At 41.2% G+C, this 20,180-nt stretch overlaps 1 protein-coding gene across 1 annotated transcript in view; it reads left to right on the top strand.

Annotated features, from left to right (window-relative positions):
* The window catches only part of slc5a11 (solute carrier family 5 member 11), a 40,474-nt gene extending 20,532 nt beyond the window's left edge, over positions 1 to 19,942 (top strand). Inside the window, exons 12-17 of the mRNA XM_060840988.1 lie at positions 4,608 to 4,776; positions 6,974 to 7,189; positions 13,522 to 13,588; positions 19,184 to 19,279; positions 19,371 to 19,439; positions 19,731 to 19,942. Coding sequence (XP_060696971.1) covers positions 4,608 to 4,776; positions 6,974 to 7,189; positions 13,522 to 13,588; positions 19,184 to 19,279; positions 19,371 to 19,439; positions 19,731 to 19,942 — 829 coding nt within the window. The remainder of the gene's footprint in view (positions 1 to 4,607; positions 4,777 to 6,973; positions 7,190 to 13,521; positions 13,589 to 19,183; positions 19,280 to 19,370; positions 19,440 to 19,730) is intronic.
* The last annotated feature ends 238 nt before the right edge of the window (positions 19,943 to 20,180 follow it).

The following is a 20,180-nucleotide window of genomic DNA, read 5'->3' as shown; positions in this document are numbered from 1 at the left end:
TTTAATCAAACTAAATAAAAATTTAGCTGAGTCCTTGTTTTTTTGCAGGTTTAGAACTAACTGTCTGTTACTATACATTGTCTTATATTGATCAAGCCTTTGATGGATCTTTCTAATAAACCCCGAATGTAGTTTATTCATCTCCTTGAGAGTGTTCTGTCAGATAAATTCCAGCTGATCAGTACATTAACCCCATCTACCCATGTTAGTTTTGTATTTCGGTAATATCCCTATCTAAATGAAAATCTATGAGTCTCAGTGATTCCTTTTGGACACACCCTGCCTCCTCCAACAAACCACTCAGGTTATAGCTTGGCCCATGGACGCAACTTGCTTTCCTCCCCATTTGTAGGTTTGTTCCCACACTTTGGTGCTGATAATTGATCACAGTACACAAGTACATGGAAATTAAGAATCTAGCCTTTATTTAAAACGATACTGCAACTGAAAGACTTCTCAGTCATTGAAGTATGTCCCAAAGTGACATCATTCCCAGCCAGCAGATATATAAACTAAAATAAGCATCTTGCTCACTTACCCTGGAAGCAGTTCCCTACAAGGTTGTTATAGCCCCAGTATGAATCCTCGAACATGACTCCAGTCATTTCTTCTCACTGTCACCTTCCTCAATGGAGGAGTCCTCTCACTCTGACATTTCTTTTTCTTGCAAGATGTTCTTAATACGTTTATGGAGGGCACAGCACACTGCAGTGATGCAGCATGCCCTGTCTGTGGTAAACTGCAGTGCGCCATCTGATTTTCATTTTCATGGTCAGCTTAACCATGGACCTTATGGAAACATGTGCTGCATTGTACATCTCCTGCGCATCAGTCTGAGGATTTCTGACAGGTCTCGAGGGAGTAGTAGCCTTTACCTCTCAGCAGCCTGTCCCATAAGTGATGAAGGTACAGGCAACTGTGAATTTTCCAGTATATAGGAGTTGTGACATCTTACTGGTTCCCATTTAAACCTGGAACATTTAGCGAGTGTGGTTACAGATGCTGGCACATTTAGGGAGCGGAATCCTTTGTTATTGGTGATCCCTACAGATTATTTGCAAGGTCTTTGATCACAATGTATGTACAATTGGTAGCACCCTGAAAGTGTGGGAACTCTGCCATGGCTCACTGTTCTGGCTGTGTTATGCCTTCACAGCCTGTACCGCAGTCAGGGATGCTGCTCTGCATCTCACAGCACTGTTTCCTCCTCAGCTGCAAGATGGCCAGAGGAATAGCAGTGTCGATCTGTGCATCATGCTGTTGTTTTAGAAGATCTGTGAAGACATTAATTTGATGCATACAGTCACCTTTCTCCTTGTGGTTTGTTCTTGTAATATCGCCGCGCTGCCCGTCTCCCTAAACCAACATGCAGACCCTGGAAAGCTTCATCCATGCCATACCATTGAGTCAGCTCCTGGGACCAAACTTTCAGAGATAGAATGTGTCTGGAGGTAGAATGTGCATCAGCCTGAATACTTGTTGCCTCTCACGGAATATGTCCATCGACAATAGTCAGCTTCCCTCAGGCAGGCTGCAGCAGAATCATTTTACCAAGTCAGCAATGTGCCAACAGAGCAGCTTATGGATTAAATCCATCTGCTTTCTTCCATAGCTTCATACATGAGCTAGCAATCAGGCCACTGTGTACATGGTTCTGTTACCTCATGAGATCTCACTGGGATGTGATACCCCTCAATGTGGAAAGATGCTGGTTCTGTGGAGATTGAGCCCAGCAGATCCTGATTCGTCATCCATCAGACACATTAATGGGACGCTCCTTCAGTCAGTCAGAAGCTGGAACTCCATCCACCTCAATACATAATTCCTCCCACATGGATGTAGCTTTTCTGAAATAAAAAGAGAATTGTGCAGTTGTTGTAGAAGGTGGCGGGATTTCCTTTTGTCCTGTGAACCAATATGTTTGACCCTTCAGCTGAGCCAACATGTTGTCCCTGATGGTTTACATTCCTCAATGCTTTACAATCCCTGTTCCCATATGCCCCTGCACCCTCCTCCAAGTCACGTTTGATTTCCCCCCGTTGAATTGTGATGCCCCTCCTGACCCACAACCTTCCATGATTGAGACTACTGCATCATCACTTTCCTTGACCCCAGCTCTGAGATTACATACTCACTAACTAACCTACCAAGTCCCAACCAACCACACCCAATTCCCCACTATTATTGTGACAGTAGCCCCTGAGAGCCAATGCTCCTGGACTCATCCCTATTACAGAGCAGGAAGGAAAACTCCCTGGAAAGCCATCTCCCTGTCCCTGCGGCTATCCTTTCCCACCTATGGCATCAAAAACCCTGGGACAGGACAGGACAGAGACTGTTGCAAAGTCCATCTTTCCACCTCTGGCCAGACAGAGCCCTCCGTCCCCTTTGCCTCTGTGTGCAGTAACAAAGCATTAAGCCAGAGGCAGTCCCTATCCCCTTAGCCACTTGGACTCCTTTTGGACACACCCTGCCTCCTCCAACAAGCCACTCAGGTTATAGTTTGGCCCATGGACACAACTTGCTTTCCTCCCCTTCATACTTTGACTATACTTGGAGAGCTTACACCACAACTCAATACGAAGATTGATCAATGTCATATTGTTCTAAAGGACACAGCAGTTCGTACTTACTCTGTATTGCAGGAAGTACTGAAGGTTTCCAGGTACACTCCTATCATAAATAACCAGGTCTCTGAAGCAACAGCTTCCTCAATAGGGCATTCTAGAATGAAGGCTGACTTAATTTGTACTTTAACAAGATGCTAACATATGCAGGTAAGCCTATCTGTTGAGATTGGTCTTACTTTAAGTTTATCTCAATGTAAGAATGAGATTTCTTTGACTCTCCCCACTAATGTCATTGCCTGTTATTCCTTCACCTTCTCCAGAATCAGCAAATCCTACCCTTGGAAGAGCTTTAGCAATAGACCAAGTATGATTCAACTTATACTGAATTATAACCCTTAAATCTTCCATCATTCCCCATCAGAGACTGCTTTGTACAATATCTCTGCATCATAGTTCTGGTTATCTGAAACATTTTTAAATAATTGAACAATTTTCAAATGATTGTTGGTGTTCTCTGTTCAGAAAGATTCTTTCTGGATTTGCACATTCTTATTTGTGTCTGCTATAGTCTCACAGTGAAGGAATTATTTACCTTAAGAAATAGAATCAACTGCCTTTGTGATCAGCAAAAGCCTTTCTGGATTTTCCTGCTCCTTCTCCTTTCCCTCCTTCTCTGTCTGTCTCCTTCTAACTTCATAAAGATACAGAAGAATAAATACTTGAATGGTCTGATGGATGGGAAATAACCTTGAGGAATGATGAGAGAAGCTGTGGTTGTTCTCCTTAGCTTAGTGAAGTCCACAAGGAGATTTGATGGGTGAGGGAGAACTTGGAAGTGGGATATCAAAGTTTAAATGCACCAGTTTAAAATGGTTATCCATTCTATTATACCAGAGAGTGATGGATCTCCATGTGAGTGCAACTTCTTACCACAGCTACGCTTCATGGGGCTGGAAACATCATGGGATTTAATAGTTAGTGGCACATCTGGAACACAGAAGACTGAAAGTTAATAGACCTATTGAACAGATAGGAAATTCTAGGTGAATGTACGGTGGTTCATCCCAGGAAGAAAGATATGAGTTGCCTTAATTGCCCTTCCAAAAACCTTGGATCTTGATCAAAATGCCATGATCGTAAGAATTGACTGCCAATCAATTGGGAGAAAGTGAGGACTGCAGATGCTGGAGACCAGAGTTGAAAAATGCGGTGCTGGAAGAACACAGCAGGCCAGGCAGCATCTGAGGAGCAGGAGAATCAACGTTTCAGGCATAAGCTCTTCTTCAGGAATCATTCCTGAAGAAGGGCTTATGCCCGAAACGTCGATTCTCCTGCTCCTCGGATGCTGCCTGGCCTGCTGTGATTTTCCAGCACCACATCTTTCAAAACTGCCAGTCAATTGGCCTGTTCCAAACATACCAGTGCAACCTGATCCAAATCCCGAGGAGGTCCCAGGCTGTAGAAATTTTGACATTTGCAGATCCTGTCAGAAACCTTCTCCCTTTGTTGCCTGTCTTGTAAAGGATGGATAAAGGCAACATATGCAGGTAAGCCTATTTGTTGAGATTGGTCTTACTTTAAGTTTATCTCAATGTAAAAATGAAATTTCTTTGACTCTCCCCATTAATGTCATTGCCTGCTATTCCTTCACCTTCTCCAGAATCAGCAAATCCTACACTTGGAAGAGCTTTAGCAATAGACCAAGTATGATTCAACTTATACTGAATTATAATCACTAAATCTTCCATCATTCCCCATCAGAGACTGCTCTGTACAATATCTCTGCATCGTAGTTCTGGTCTGCAAAGCCATCCCATTGATCTTATTCTTGCATGATGTTCTAAGGTAACTTTAGTCACAGTTTAGTTTCTGATTATTGCAATGGGGTTCCATTAAGACTTAAGGGACAATCAACCTTCCCAATTCCTGTTTCTTATAAAAAGCCTTTTCCTCTAGCAGTGTCTTGTCATGATTGCTATTGAGTGGAGGTGATGCTTCTGTGCACAATTGATAAATTGGGTTTTCTGTTTGCTCCAGGGTGTTTGTTCTCGTCCTGGTGGTGCTCTCTGTCCTGTGGATTCCTTTGGTACAAATGAGCCAAGGTGGCCAACTCTTCCAGTACATCCAATCCATCAGCTCCTACCTCCAGCCACCCGTCGCAGTTGTCTTCATGACCGGTTGCTTCTGGAAACGAACTAATGAGATGGTGCCTATTTCATTTATTTCACTAGTAACCTTCAGTTAATATGAGGTGATAACGTTGAACCTGCCTGGGCTCTCTCTGCTTATTTTTATTTGGTGAGCTTCTGTTAACAGTGTCAAAGGAGTACACCAGTCCAAAGATAACGGTGTACTGTCAGGGAGTCACTGCCAAAACTGTCTCACAAAACCCTTTGGGCATTCTGCGATGTGCTAGAACTTCTCAATTGGGCAATAAAATGTCTAAAGAAGAAACGCAAAAAACCCCTCTAATTCGACTAATCAGAAGGCGAAGCAGATCCTGACCCAGCCATTCAATGATCTCCTATCCAATTACAGCAAGCAAAATTGTACTCAAATTACTACTCAAATTGTAGTCACAGATCATGGAAACAGACCTTTTGGTCCAAATCATCCATGCCAACCAATTTGAGCGTGTCCCATTTGCCAGCATTTGGCCCATATCCTTCTAAACCCTTCCTATTCATGTATTCATCCAGATGCATTTTAAACGTTTTAATTGCACCAGCCTCCACCAATGGCAATTCATTTCATATACATGTCACTCTCTGTGTAACAAAGTTACCCTTCAGGTCCTTTTGAGATACTCCCCTCAGCTTAATGCCCTCTAGTTGGTAAAAGACCCTGTCTCTTTTACCCTATCCAAGTTCCTCATGATTATATAAACCTCTATAAGGTCACCCCTCAGTCTCCAATGCTCCAGTGAAGAAAGCCTCAGCCTATTCAGCTTCTCTCTACAGTTCAAGCCCTCCAATCCTGGCAACATCCTTGTAAATGTTTCTGGACCTTCTCATGTTTAACATCATCTTTTCTGTAGAAGGGCAACCAGCATTGTACTCAATATTTTAAAGGTGGTCTCACTAATGTTCGGTAGAGCTGCAGCAATGACATCCCAATTCCTGCATTCAATGTTCTGACCAATGAAGGCAAGCATACCAAATACCTTCTTCACCAACCTGTCCACATGCATTCCACTTTCAAGGAACTACGCACCTGCACTCCTAGGTCTCTTTGTTCAGCAACACTCCCCAGGGTGCTACCATTAACTATGTAAGTCCCACCTTGGTTTGCCTTACCAATGTCCAACACCTCACATTCACCTAAATTAAACACTATCTGCCACTCCTCAGCCCATTGGCCAATCTGATCAAGATCCTGTTGTACTCCGAGTTAATATTCTTCACTGCCCATTACACCACCGATTTTGGTGTCATCTGCAAACTTACTATGCATATCTCCTATATTCACATCCAAATCATTTATATAAATGATGTAAAGCAGTGGACCGAGCACTGACCCTTGCAGCACACTGCTGGTCACAGGCCTCCATGTCTGAAAAACAACCCTCCGCTACCACCCTCTGTCTCTTACCTTCAAGACAATTTTGTATCCAAACCTTATTAACCAGTCTACCATGCGGAACCTTGTTGAATGTTAAAAAAATTACATAATCATTGTGCGATAGGATCGAAGGGATGAAAAAAAACGGATCTTGGATTAAGCAGGGACAGGGCTGGGTTAGACGACTAGCAAGTGAGACGGAGATAACCTGTCTAAGGGGGTGTAAGTCAGCTTCAGTCCTGTGATCTCCTAGCTATCTTCTCAACTGAAACCCAAGTTTCCAATAGACTACTGATTGTTTAGACTAGAAAAGAAAGGCTTACACTAATATTAAACCTCTCATGGCCTCAAGTGATCCCAAAGCACTTTTGGGCTGTAGTCCATGGTGTAATATAGGAATCATAGCACTTAATTTACACACTGCATGATGCACATATAATTTTTAATATTGGTTGAATGATAAATAGAGGCCAAGGAACTTCCCTTCTCTTCTGTAAAGTAGTGCATGTAATCTTTTGGGTCAGACAGGGTTTTAGTTGAACATCTCATCTGCAAGACAACACATCCTACAGGCTAGCACTTCCTCAGTACTGCAGTAGAATGACAATCTCTGAAATAGACATTGAAACACACAATCTCCCAACTGTTATCAGCTAAATTATAGTTGTCACCTTGCTATGTGCTCCATATGTTCTTTTCAAATGTAACAGTCCTCCAGCTTTACTACTTGATCCTTTAACTTTGGTTTCCAATGTTAAAACAAATCTTGCAGAGAATGTGTCTGTGAATATTTTACAGAGTATTCTACAAGAGCTAATGTCTGACTCTGCTTGTATGCACAGGGCGCGTTCTGGGGCCTCTTGACAGGGATCCTGGTTGGTTGCACTCGAATGGCTTTGGACTTCATTTATCCAGAGCCTCTGTGTGACCAACCTGATAACCGGCCTCTGGTGACCAAGTACGTTCATTACCTGCATTTTTCCATCATCCTTTCTGTCTTTACATTGATTGTTGTGGTGATCATCAGTCTCAGTACAAAACCTCCAGATCTAGAAAGGGTAAGTGATTCAGTCATTTCAAATATTTCAGCTGGGCTATTGAGAGAGGCTGATGGGCCTTGATCTACTTACTTTAGAACAGTGCAGCCTTGGAGACTACCTGCCGGAAGTCAAATAAGCAACGGACTGGATTGCATACCTATTAAGATTGTTCCAGTTCAACAGAACTAGGGAACATTTACTAAAGCTACATAAGGGTTGCTGAATGTGAGATGATTTCTCTTTGTCATCTCTGGAAGTTTTAGTCACAAAGTTTTAATCATCATGGTATATGGGCTTGGTGGTCTTTTCATGTCTGGTGTTGTGTGATTTATGTCTATGGTACTAGACCAGAATCAACATTTTAAAGACAAGGAAAGCTATTTAAAAAAAAATTAGTCAGAAATGCAGTATCAGTAGAGTTACAATTTGATTACTCCATGAAGGACAAGACAGCGGGACTTTCCTGGATTTCTGTGAAGCACCAGTTAGCTGTGGTTCTTCCACATGCCTACAGAGAAGAGCAAACAGTTTTTTTGAAAATTAACTGTTGATGTTGATATTCCTCACAGTATAACTGATGAATGATGAAAAAAATTCTGTTTCTCGTATCTTGTTTTGGCAAAGGAACCTGAAAAAAGTACTTGTTTCCATATTTACTTAAAATCTGCCATGCCTCTAACTTCTGCAAGAGATTGTTGATCTGAAGTGTTCATGTTGTTTCTGTCAATGCAAGTATCACTAAGCTGCTAAGCAGATCCAGTCTTCCAGTTTAGATTTCCAGAATTTGCAATTTTGTATTTTTGCAATTGTAATGGCGAGTTAGTTCCTTAATTATGTACTTGGCTGCACCTACGAGTGACTCAGATGTTAGTCTAGTTACATAAATCATTGATGAGATTTACAAAAATGATCCTGGGGATGAACGACTTGTCATATGATAAGCAGTTGGGGATTCTGGATCGGTACTTGATGGAGTTTAGAACGGTGAGAGGGAATCTCAATAAAACTTACAAAACCTTGAGAGGCCTGGATAGATTGGACATGGAGAAGATGTTTCCACTGGTAAGAGAGAACACAAACTCAAAGTCACAACCTCAGTGTGAAGAAACGACGCTTGAGAACTGAGATGAGGATGAATTTCTTCAGTCAGAAGGTGATAAATCAGTGGGACTCAATGCTGCAGAGGGCTGTGGAGAGCAAATCATTGAATATATTTAAGACAGAGTTCTTGATTAGTCAGGGGATCAAGGGTCACGGGGACAAAGCAAGCAGAATGGGGTTGAGAAATATATCAGCCATGACTGAATGGCAGAGCAGATCTGATGGGCTAATTCTGCTGCAATATCTTCTGGTCTTTACTAAGGAAGGAGATTAGGGTGAAAGAGGAGGAAGCACTGTCACTAGAATGATTTAAAATTAATAAGGATGAAGTGTCGAATAGACTGTCGGTATCTAAAGTTGACAAGGCCTTGGGATCGGATGAGATGCATTCAAGGATATTGAAGGAAGTGCGAATGAGAATTGCAGAACATTGCCCATAACCTTTCAGTCTTGCTTAGTTTCATGGGAAGACTGGACCATTGCAAATATCATGTCATTTGTAAGGATAAGTCCTTTGTAAGGATAAGTCCAGCAAATATAGACCAGTCAGTTAAACTTCAGTGATGGGGAAATTTCTAGAAACAATTATTTAGGATAGAATTAATAGTCACGTGATAAAAGGTGGGTTGATTAGGAAGAGACAGCCTGGATTTCTAAAGGAGAAATCATGTTTAACTTATTTGCTGGATTTTTGAAGAGACAGAGGAAAGGGTTGATGAGGGTAATGTGTTGATGTGGTATACATGGACTTCCAGATGGCATTTGATACAATGCCATACAACAGACCTGTGAGGAAAGTTATAGCTCATGGAACAAAGGTGTATACAAAATCAGTCGAGTGATAAGAAAATGGCATGAAGGTGACTGGATATTTTTGGGGCTGGTGGAAGGTTTATAATGGAGTTGCCTAACGGTTAATATTAGGACCCTTGGATTTGCTGACATATATTAGTGATCTGGATCTTGATATTCAGGAAGACAATTTCAGAATTCGTGGGTGATGCTAAAACTCGGAAGAATTGTAAACTGGTAAAGAAGACAGTGTGGAACCTCAAAAGGATGTTATCAAATTGATCAAGTGGGTGAATAGATAGCAGATGAAGTTCAATGTAGGGAAGTGTGAGGAAGAATGTGAAGAGACATTAGAAAACAGGAGGTACAATTCTAAGGGGACTTGGCTCTGCATGTGCACTAGTCACTGAGGATAGCAGGACTGGTGGCGAGCGTAGTTAATAAAGTATACAGTCCTCTTGGCTTTATTAATAAGGGCATACAGTACAAGAGCAAGGAGTGACGGTGAACTTACTTGATCTCAGCTGAAGTATTGTGTATAGTTTATGTGATGCATTACAGGAAGGATATAAATGCATTAGAGAGAGAACACTTCCATTTAGCTACGTGTCCGTATAGCTGTGCAGTCCCAGTTATGCCAATCAGTGTGCCGTTGATTTTAATCCCACATGTGCAAGTTGCTGCAACACATAGATATTGAAGGTTTGTGCAGTGGAGAAACAAAATTAAGGGAATGTAGGTTATCTGACTAAATTGGGGAGGTTAGAAGTTTGTCCTTGGAGAGAACAATGCTGACATGAGATCTGATAGGATCATGAGGGAGCTGGATAGAGTAGACAGGGAGAAACTGATCCCACTAGTAGATCAGATCAAGAATGAGACAACACATATTTAAAATGATTTGCAAAAGAAGAAAAACTTTTTTACACAGTGAGTAATTAGTGTCTGGAATATACTGTCTGGAGGTTTGGTGGAGGCGAGTTTAACTGAGGCATTCAAGAGGGCACTGGATGATTATGTGAATGGAAACAATGGAAGAGAAAGCAGGAGAGTGATACTAAGTCATGATGCTTGTTTGGAGAGCTGATACACAGACAATGGGCTGAATGGCCTCCTTCTGTACCATAACACTTCTGTGACATCTTGTTTATTTATGGCATTTGAATATCGCTGGTTAGACCAGCATTTACTGCCCAATCCTAGTGACTCTGGAGAAGGTGGGATGAGTTCCTTCTAGAACTCTCCAGATTGTAGAGTGCAGGCTCAACAACAGTGCTATTAGGAAGGGAGGGTCATTGATGAAGCAGCTGAAGATGGTTGAGCCTAGGACACTACCCTGAGGAACACCCGCTGAGATAACTGACGCCCAACAACCACCACCATCTACCTTTATGACAGAAATGACTCCAACCAGCAGAGGGGTTTCTTCCTGATTCCCATTGATTCCAGTTTTTCAAGAACTCTTTGTTGCCACATTCGATCCAATGTAATCTTTACGTGAAGGGCAGTCATTCTTATGACACTATGGAGTTCAGCCCTGGACTAAGGATGTAATGAAGTGAGGAACTGAATGGCACTGATTGAACTGAAACTGAGCATTAGTGAGCAGGTTATTCCTTTGCAGGTAGTGTTTGATAGCTTTATCGACAACCTCTTCTGTCACTTTACTGATGATAGAGAATAAATTGACAGGGCAATGATTGGCTGGGGTGGACTTCCCCGCTTTTTGTGCACAGGACATACCTGTGCAATTTTACATGCTGTCAGGTAGATGGCAGTGTTGTAGCTTATTGGACCATGTTAGCTGGGAGCAGTTAGTTCTGGAACATAGGTCCTCGTTATCATTACTGGAATGTTATCAGCCCTTAGTTTTACAGTATCCAGTGTCGTCAGCTATTTCTTGATATATAAAGTGAATTAAATTGGTTGAAGACTGGCATCTGTGAAGCTGGGTACTTCGGGGTAGCTGAGATGGGTTACCTACTTGGCACTTCGTGCTGAAGTTGATTGCAGATGCTTCAGTTTTGTCTTTAGCACTTACCTTGGAGGCAATGATGTAATGTCACTGGACTAGACTAAATTGATATTCTGGGGACACAGGTTCAAGTCACACCCTGGCAAGTGGTGAAATTTTAATGCAGTAGAATTCTGCACCTGAAAAGGTGACTATGTAACCACTGTTATTTGTCACTTCCGGGTCCCTTTTAGAAAAGAAAATCTGCTCTCCTTGACTGGCCTGCATGTGTCTCCAGACCCACAGCAATGTAACTGACTCTTAACTGTCCTCTGAGCAATTAGGGATGAACAATAAATGGCCAAAGAAAAACAAGTATGTTAGGCTCCTCTTGTTGTACAAATACCTCTACCTGCTGTAAGTCGATTAATTGTTCACTGCCTTTAACATGGTGCAGTGTCTTGAAGCCATAGCACAGAACCTATCAAAATCCAACTGCCTCTGTTGCTGTCATAATTAAAAAAGAAATCAAAGGAGAAAAAGAATATATCAGTTAATTTGATCAGGATACTTTTTACAAACTCCTAAATAAATACATTTTTAAAGAGTCAGAATTTTTCAAAAGTGACATGCATTGACCCATTTCAAAGACTATTTAAAAAGCCAACTACATTTTGTTAACTCCATCTGAACATTTAAAATGTCTGATAAATTAAGTTGAGTTTGTGAAAAGATAACAAACCTACTTCTGTCCGACAGCAGTTTTGCAAGTTCTGTATTAGTGTAGTTGTCCTTATGAAGCATTCACAATGTGAGAGAATTCCTACCAAAGCCAATGGTTTTTAACCAGAGTAAGTTGTTAGAGGGCAATCAGCCCAACTTCCTGCTCCTGCCCTATCTCCCATTTTAATTTGCAGGGCGGCAGATGACTAATACCATGAAGCTCCGAGAGAACTGGAGGTTGGTCCACTGCAGCTTCTGGATTTATGCATGACATTGCTCATGTTAGTTGCTGGGCCTTTCCACCATGGTCACACAGGTTGAAGGCTTAGTCGTCATTGCTTCAATAAAATCTGAGTCAATAAATAAGATCGCTGTCATGAGAGACATTGACTTTGATTCAAATTCAATCAGCTTCTGGGCAAGCAGATGGTGAGGAGAGGTGGAAATGCTCTTGTTGCTCTAGAACTGGAACCTAGGCCACTTTAACTCCTGGATTGTGCTGAAAATCCCATTGGTTGACTTTCCAGCAACTCTGGATGGAAAAGTGGTGGAAAATGACGTGATCGTATTGAAAGACAGAACAGGCTTGAGGGACCAAATGGTGTTCTATTTGATCTGGTCTTCAAATAGAGAGGCAGGTTGACTTCCCTTTGATACAAGGTGGACTGGTTTCCATTTCTGTATTACGGGGGACTGGGGTGGGTTGTGCTGTGAACATAGATCTCACTTGATATAGAGTGACATGCTTAAGTGTTCTGTGTGAGGTCTGAAGGAGCCTGATTGGCCCTGATAGGCTTTCACTTGGCACAACACTAGGTCAAATTCCCTGCTGAAACTTCAATTAAAATGATCACTTTGTCTCAATTGCATCATGGGGTCCTGCTATGTGTTTGTGAAATAGGACAATATTGATTTGCCTGCGTGTCCTTGTCCAATGTCAAAGGTTGAAATATCAAACAGTGGATTCATGACTGCTTCAGTTCTGAGAATGCCTCAGGCAATTTTAACTGCCCATTCCTCCCAGATTCTGCTGGGCAGTTCAAATCACCCTTTAGATCTTTTTCGATTTTAGGAATGTCTTCACAACTTGGACTGGACTCAATACACCTGAAATAAGCCTCTGGCAAATCTACTGCAAAAGTTTCTTCCTGGCTCTGAACTTTGGAGCATGGCTACACAAGTCAAGGTGAGCAACTCTCACAGGTGGAAATAGGCAGACATCGTAACTGGGAATGACTCATTGAATGTGCATGAACTTTAACATTTCTTCTTTCATGGGAATGTGGTCATTCTAGCAAGGCCAGCATTTGTTATTTATTCTTCACTGTCCTTTAATTAAAGGACGTTTCAGAGGGCAGTTAGGAGTTGAGCATATTAGTGTGGATCTGGAGTGACATCTAGGCTGCCCAGGGACAGAGGGTGACTTGCCATTGACACAAGTTGGGCTTCACAGATTTCCTTCCCCACGTAAAATTAACCAATCATAGCCTTCAATAAAAACTAGTTTCATGGTCACCATCACTGAGATTACCTTCAAACATCAGATTTATTCATTGACCCAGCTATCTGTTAGAATTTGAGATCATGTCCCCAGAATATTATCTTGTGTCCAGTGCTACACCACCAGCATCCCAACAGCTATTCATATATTTTACTTGGGAAAAGACTGCTTAATGTATCAAATTAACAGGGTTCTTGATTGAAATGTCTAGCCAACATTGAACACAGCAAAATTATCATCTTAGTGCATTGTGCTGTAATCTTTCTCCTCCCATTTTAGATTAGTCGTTTGACCTGGTTCACCCGTTTTGAAAGAACCGATTCTGTGGTAAAACAGCTTGATGAAGGTAAGCTACATGCCAAGGAACTGCTAACCCGAGCAATCACAGTTTCAATGGGGACAAGGCCCCTGCGATCATTGCAACAATACACAATATATTAGAGGCAGAACAAAAGTCTGACATAAATGCGACAAGATACAATTATATACGAGTGTGGCAACTACCCAATGTGTAGTGGTCTGGACCAGGCCAGGCCCTCTCAAAAACTTCAAGAAGGTAGCCCAGACCCTAACATTTCTAGTTGTTTTGAACAGGTGTAAAGTGGATATTCCAGGAGTAATGCAGCTGGTCCACACCCCTTGGTTTTACACAAAACAGAATTTATTTCCAGAGTACTGAATGAAACACAAAAGAGAACAGAATACAGAATAACTTAACCTATCCAAAAGCTCAACAGACTGTCCGAACTAATGCTGCTATTCCAAATTCCTGCAACAATCCTCATAAACACTCTTTGGCAAAAAAGGTAAAATCAAACACAGGGTCTTACACGAGAAAGAGAGAGAGAGAGAGAGACAAAGATAGCTGAGAGATTCAGTGTGGAACACCTTCTTCCATGGAGCTGTTCCTATTGGATTCCCAGCTAACAACTGACCCAGCAGCTCTGAACAGCCAGACTACTTGCTAGAACAAAGCCAGGCCAGAGAAAAGGTGAGCTGGGACAACTGACCACTCCCCTTTCATTATACAAATGTTTTTTCATAAAACTTAAATGCTTCTTCAAGTAGATAACCCCTGACATTTCAACCGTGACATTTAGAGGGTTTTACAACGACTCTAAAAAAATACCGAGAACAACCTAACCTTGTTAAAGGAGCAGCATCATCACAGTAGGGCAACTTAATGTGAGTCTAGGGTAAGCTTTTCTATCTAATGTAATGCTACATGATGGGTCATGGTCTAGTACCTTGCAGATTGCAGGAAAGTGAAGGATATATGTCATTTGGGAAATCTCTTAACCCCTTCCCCAGCGACTTTTTTTGGATAAAATGTTTCATTTTCAGACAAATTTTTTAATTGCTTTTTTTAATAGTATTTTTAATGCTGATGATGGAAATAACTTTTGTTTTTATCTATTTCCAATATTTTATTTGAAATTTTATTTTGAAGATACCATTTTCGGTAAAAACAAGATAACTCGTCTTCCCATAATTTAAATTTTTTTTTATTTATTGCTTTTTTTCCCAACTTTACTTTTGATGATAAAGGGGAATTACACATTTAATTTACTCTTTTTTTAGCATGTCTTCTCAAAAATCTTTTTTTATATTTTTTTTCAATTTTCATAACCAAAAGTTAATGTAAATAAAATACTGTACTTATTTTATCTTTTATTTTACCTCATCTTTCCATACATCTTACTTTCTCTGGTATTTTATGAACGATTACTTGGTATGGTATTTTTCAAAGCATGGTACTACACATAAAGGTACATTACAGAGTTTACACATATATCGTGACTCCTTCCTGACTGGTTTCACTCTATGGTCATGTTTCAGACAACACACAGCTACCAGATATGTGAGTCACTGAGTACACTCGTTTCTAGTTGAGAAGGGCCCAGAAATGCCGAGAATTGACATATAAACTTGTCTGTGGCTGTTTTTGAAATTATATGTTTTGGACGAGTTTACTCGTTGCACTTTGAAAAAGACAAATTGGGTGAAGACAAGTTAACTCGTCGTTGCCGGATAAGGGGTTAAAGACCTCCTTGTCTATTGGAGATGCATAGCTCTCTCACTGGCCTGACCAATGGATAATGCAGTGCTCATGGTATCTGTCTGTGATGGGAAACAATTGCATCAAGCATGAATGTCCTTTCTGTTATGAACATTCTCTGTTGTGGCTTTTAAAGCTGATTCATGTGTCAGTTCTACCTGCAGGTGTACTAACCTGCGGACAAATGATGTTTACTCCTTCTGATAGCCTCACTTCTCTGCCATCTGCTGGTTCCTTTTGTCCTTTGCTTTTTCCATGTGCTTCGTGACTGCTCGACTCCCGATAGCTATTCAGCAACGAAGACTTCTGATTCAATGACTTTGAACCCAATCAACTTAAATCAACTTCAATCTTTGGATTCAAGACATCCTTGGACTGCCGTTGTGGGCAATCTGTGTTGGCCTTGCATTGGTAACAAACTCACTGTTGACCATGATTTTGGAGTTGCAGGTGTCATCAGTTCAGGTCACGTGACCCAGACAATGCTGACTGAGAGTGTAAGCATGCTGGAGTTCTCTGGACAGTAGTGTACTTCCTTATTCAGCATCTGTCTGGTCAGGACATGCCCAGTATTCATTTGAGGCAGCAGAACTGTTCAGCTGCTCCCTTAGACTTGTCTAAATTGTCCATGCTTGCTGCTGTAAAGGAGGATGCTGAGAACATGAGCCTGCAATGCACAGAGTTTCCACTTTTACTTAATTTGCTGTTGGCCTGCACTCAATGTCTCAACTTTGCTTTTCCAGCTGCAACCCTGGTGCTGAATACAGCAACTGGAATTGTTGGTATGAAGCTGCCAATGAAGAAGTGCAGAGTGAGGTTGTCAATGTTGGTGGAAGTCTCTGTGTCGTGGCCCAATAACTTTGCTCTTTCTGATGTTGATTCAATCTGCACTCCTTGGAGGTACAGGAGAACCAACGTACAAGCTGCTGCAGATGAATTTTAATGTGGGATATCAATGCAGTGTCATTAGCAAACACCAACGCACATCTATGCCCTTGCTCATGGTGCATTGACTTGTCAGGTTGAACAGTTTGCTGTCACTCTGCCTCCTGCAGTTACTTAACCTCATTTGAATTAGCAAAAGTGTGAATGTTTATAATATATCATTATTATTTTGGGCACCTAGATTCTAAAGTAGAGGTAAATGAGTTTTTGATTTTAGTTCTGAGAAGGTGCCTTTTTTTTCACTCATGGTATCATCGCTGGCTAGCCAGCATTTACTGCTCATTGCCTCGTTGCCCTTGAAAAGGTTAAAAAAAAACAAGAACTGCAGATGCTGGAAATCATCGACACAAACAGGAATTGCTGGAAAAAACTCAGCAGGTTAGGCAGCACCTATGGAGAAAAGGCACTTAATGCTTTGTGTCCAGTAAGCCTTCTTTCAGAAGGTGCCCTTGGGAAGGAGATGGTAAGCTACCTTCTTGAACAACTGCAGTCCATGTGCTGTAGATTCACCATGATGCCTTAGGCAGGAAATTCCAGGATTACAACCCAGTATGTTCCGTGACTCACCTTCACAGTAACCAAATGGTAAAAGGAAAAAAAAAGAAGGAATGACTGAGTGAAGAGAGATAATTCAGCACCCCACTTTTTCAACACCTCTTGGTTAGTCATAACAAACAATTATGTTTCTTTTTAGCCTGCAGTGAGCACAGTTCAAGTAAACTGGAGTAATAGTCAAAATAAAGGAGCCATTTACAAAGTATTCTTGGTGAAAAGAAAAAAAAATCTGTTTTTGTTTCATATTTCCAGCATGCACATTTCCTTGTTTTCTTTTAGTTAATGAGGTGAGTTAGATAAGTACCCCAGTAGAATCTGCTTGAAATTGCAGCAGAAAACAAACTTGACGTAACTTGGGATTAGCCAACAAAAACCAAAATTCTGATTGAGTTATTTTTTGCTTTTTTCACTGAATCCTGAGAAAAATAATAAAATGTGATATCAAACATTACACACACACACAAACACAAACACAGGTATAATGTTTAAAAGGAGAGGGTGTGTAGGACAGACAGGGAGCGTTGGAGGAATTTTAACATCCTGAGTCCTAGAGGTGTTAAATTTTAACCTGAGACAACAGTTGTTTAATGGTTGCTTTGCATCCTTAGTGGTAGCAAAATCTGAGGGGATTAAGTTGTTCATAAATGGCTGGGGTAATCTGAGCAATATGGACTTACGGCACAATTTGTGGCAGAATCAGATACAAAGTCCAGTGAAGCTGATCTTACTTTGGAAGCCTCTCGCTCTATCTTTTATGATTTGCGTGAGTAGCACAGCTAAGTTTCGAGCTCAGCAGCAGTGAGTTGACAATTAAACTAGCTTGTTAAACGTCTTACTGATGGCTCAACCTACCTCATTAATATTCAGTCTCATAACCTACCAAACAAGTTAGACATTGAGAAAATGTGACATGGAAAATAAGAGTAGGTACTTGGCAAGTTCAGCTCACCACTTGCGCTGAAGGACCTCCACAATGAACTCCAAGCACCAACATCTCAGGCTTCTCTTAATGGGCATCGGACACATACACCCCATGTCCATGGACGTTGGCATCTGACTGGTCTGATACTTAGGAGAAAGTGAGGATTGCAGATGCTGGAGACCAGAGTTGAAAAGTGTGGTGCTGGAAAAGCGCAGCAGGTCAGACAGCATCCAAGGAGCAGGAGAATCGATGTTTCGGGCATAAGACCTTCTTCAGGAATGAGGCCAGTGTGCCTAGCAGGTCTGACACATGCCAGCCTCGAAGAACGTCATGCCAACATCTCTGACCCATTTACAAGAAGCTTCTGCACTTCAATGCTGCACCTCAGGCTGCACTGGCATCTCATTGTAATACTGAAGCAAGGAAACTGTACTCAGGAATACCCATTCCACTCATAGACTGGACCACACTGCATTCCTGCATGCTTCATTCACAGTCATAGTGATTACTCATGCTGGGCCTGCCTCAATGCTCACAGCATGCCTGACTTGCCTTACTGTTTTGCACTTTGTCCCCTCAGCCAATAATACCAGTCTCACAATACTACTGAGGAAGGACCACTGAGTTGGAGTGTTAACTATGATTTCTCTCCACAGGTGTTACCAGACCTGCTGAGTTTCTCTAGCAATATTTGTTTTTGTTTCAGATTTCCAGCATGTTTTATTTTAGATAATGAGGTGAGTTTGCTAAGTACCCAATAGAACCTTTTTGGCATTGCAGCAGAAATCTCCTCAAAAAAACTTGACCCAACTTGGGATTAGGCAAAAAAAAACAAAATTCAGACTGTTTTCTTTGCTTTTTTCACTGAATGCTGTTTTCGACAGGATGAGAAGGAATCAGAGACAGAGAGAGAGATACTTAGGCCTTTCTGTTTCCAGTCTGTTACCAGTTACTAGTTCTTCCTCTCTGTTTAATGCTCTGCTGAGCAGCTACTTAAATATGGTTCAGTTTTGTATTTCCAAGGTTGGCTCTTTTGTCATTTTGAGGTGGATATTTGCAGGCAACCCTATCATTTCCAATACTTGCAACTTCTCATACAAGTGTAACTTAACACAGGTGATGTGAGTTTTTTGACACCTGACAAGGTTGACTGTTATGGATGTCTTTAACTAAAACGAAAATTTCACTTTAGATCATTTTATTTATTCCACATTGCGTTGCTTTATTCTGTGGTCAACTGATTGTTGCAGCTAGTTTAGGTTACTGTTGCCTTTTTAAAACCATTTTAGTCCATGAAAGCTCTCAGGTATGAAAATCAGATGACAGAAGTTGTAAATTGACAACTAATACTTACCAATATCAAGACAATTAGAGGAGGGATAGGTACAAGAAGAGACTACAAGTATCTTCATATAACCAGTAGAATCCTGAAACAACCTATTGTATTTCTTCTCCACCAGCTGCACCTGAAATGGATTCTACAACCAAACAGCCTGAAGAGAGTAAGCAGCATCGAGAGGATATCAGCAACACAGGTAGCATCACTGTCTCAAAGGGTAAGCAATCCAGCAGGATTATTGTTTTGGTGCCAATGCAACAGGATTGTAACTGAGAGGTAATTCTGTCTCTGATTCTGCTCTCACCCAGATCAACTTGACGATGGTGAGGTTCATTTAGAGGAAGACAGTAGCGTTAGCAATGCCAGTCTGTCCGAGAGTAAGTAATTCTCAGTGTTTACATCTCTGTAATAGCACACAGGGCACCAGGTTACTAACTTACATCCAAGGCAAGGATAAATAATTGTGGTGGGAATCTCATGCCTGAATCCTACACTATTTTTGACATTTCATAAGTTCAATACGGCAAGTAATTTTCTTGTCAAGCAAACCAGGATGGAAGAACCTGATTCTTCAGCGCTGATCCATACCCAAAAGTTTTGATTTTATGCTCAACATGCACTGGGGCATTCTGGATCACAATATTTGACTCCCTCCCTCTCTCCCACAGATATATCAATGAAGAAACGTTCAAAGCTGATCTCCTTCCTGCTGTGGTTCTGTGGGATGGATAAGAAGGAAGAAACAGTTAATTCTCCAACAAATGAAGCTTTGGATAACACTAACGTGTTACATGAAAACCCTCACATGCGCAACTTTGTTAATGCTAATTTAATCGTCTGTTTGAGTGCTGCTGTCTTCCTCTATGGATTTTTCGCTTAAAAGATTGATCTAATGTCATATCAAATGTAGTAAAGTGAAAATTGTATAAATCTAGAGATAACTAGTGTAAGGATTACTCATATTTTATTTGGAAATATAAACTGGAAAATGGAATTTTGGGCGATCATTTATTTACTTTTGCGGCATGAAGGAAAAGTGGGACTGTAGTTGTCCCTTTTCTGGACCCAGATTTGCTGTTTTTGTACTGGTACCAGATGCATTTGGTAAAAATAGTATC

This window comes from Hemiscyllium ocellatum, chromosome 20, assembly GCF_020745735.1.
Source record: "Hemiscyllium ocellatum isolate sHemOce1 chromosome 20, sHemOce1.pat.X.cur, whole genome shotgun sequence".
In the NCBI taxonomy this organism is placed as follows: domain Eukaryota; kingdom Metazoa; phylum Chordata; class Chondrichthyes; order Orectolobiformes; family Hemiscylliidae; genus Hemiscyllium; species Hemiscyllium ocellatum.
This window is presented reverse-complemented; position numbering and strand designations above follow the sequence as displayed.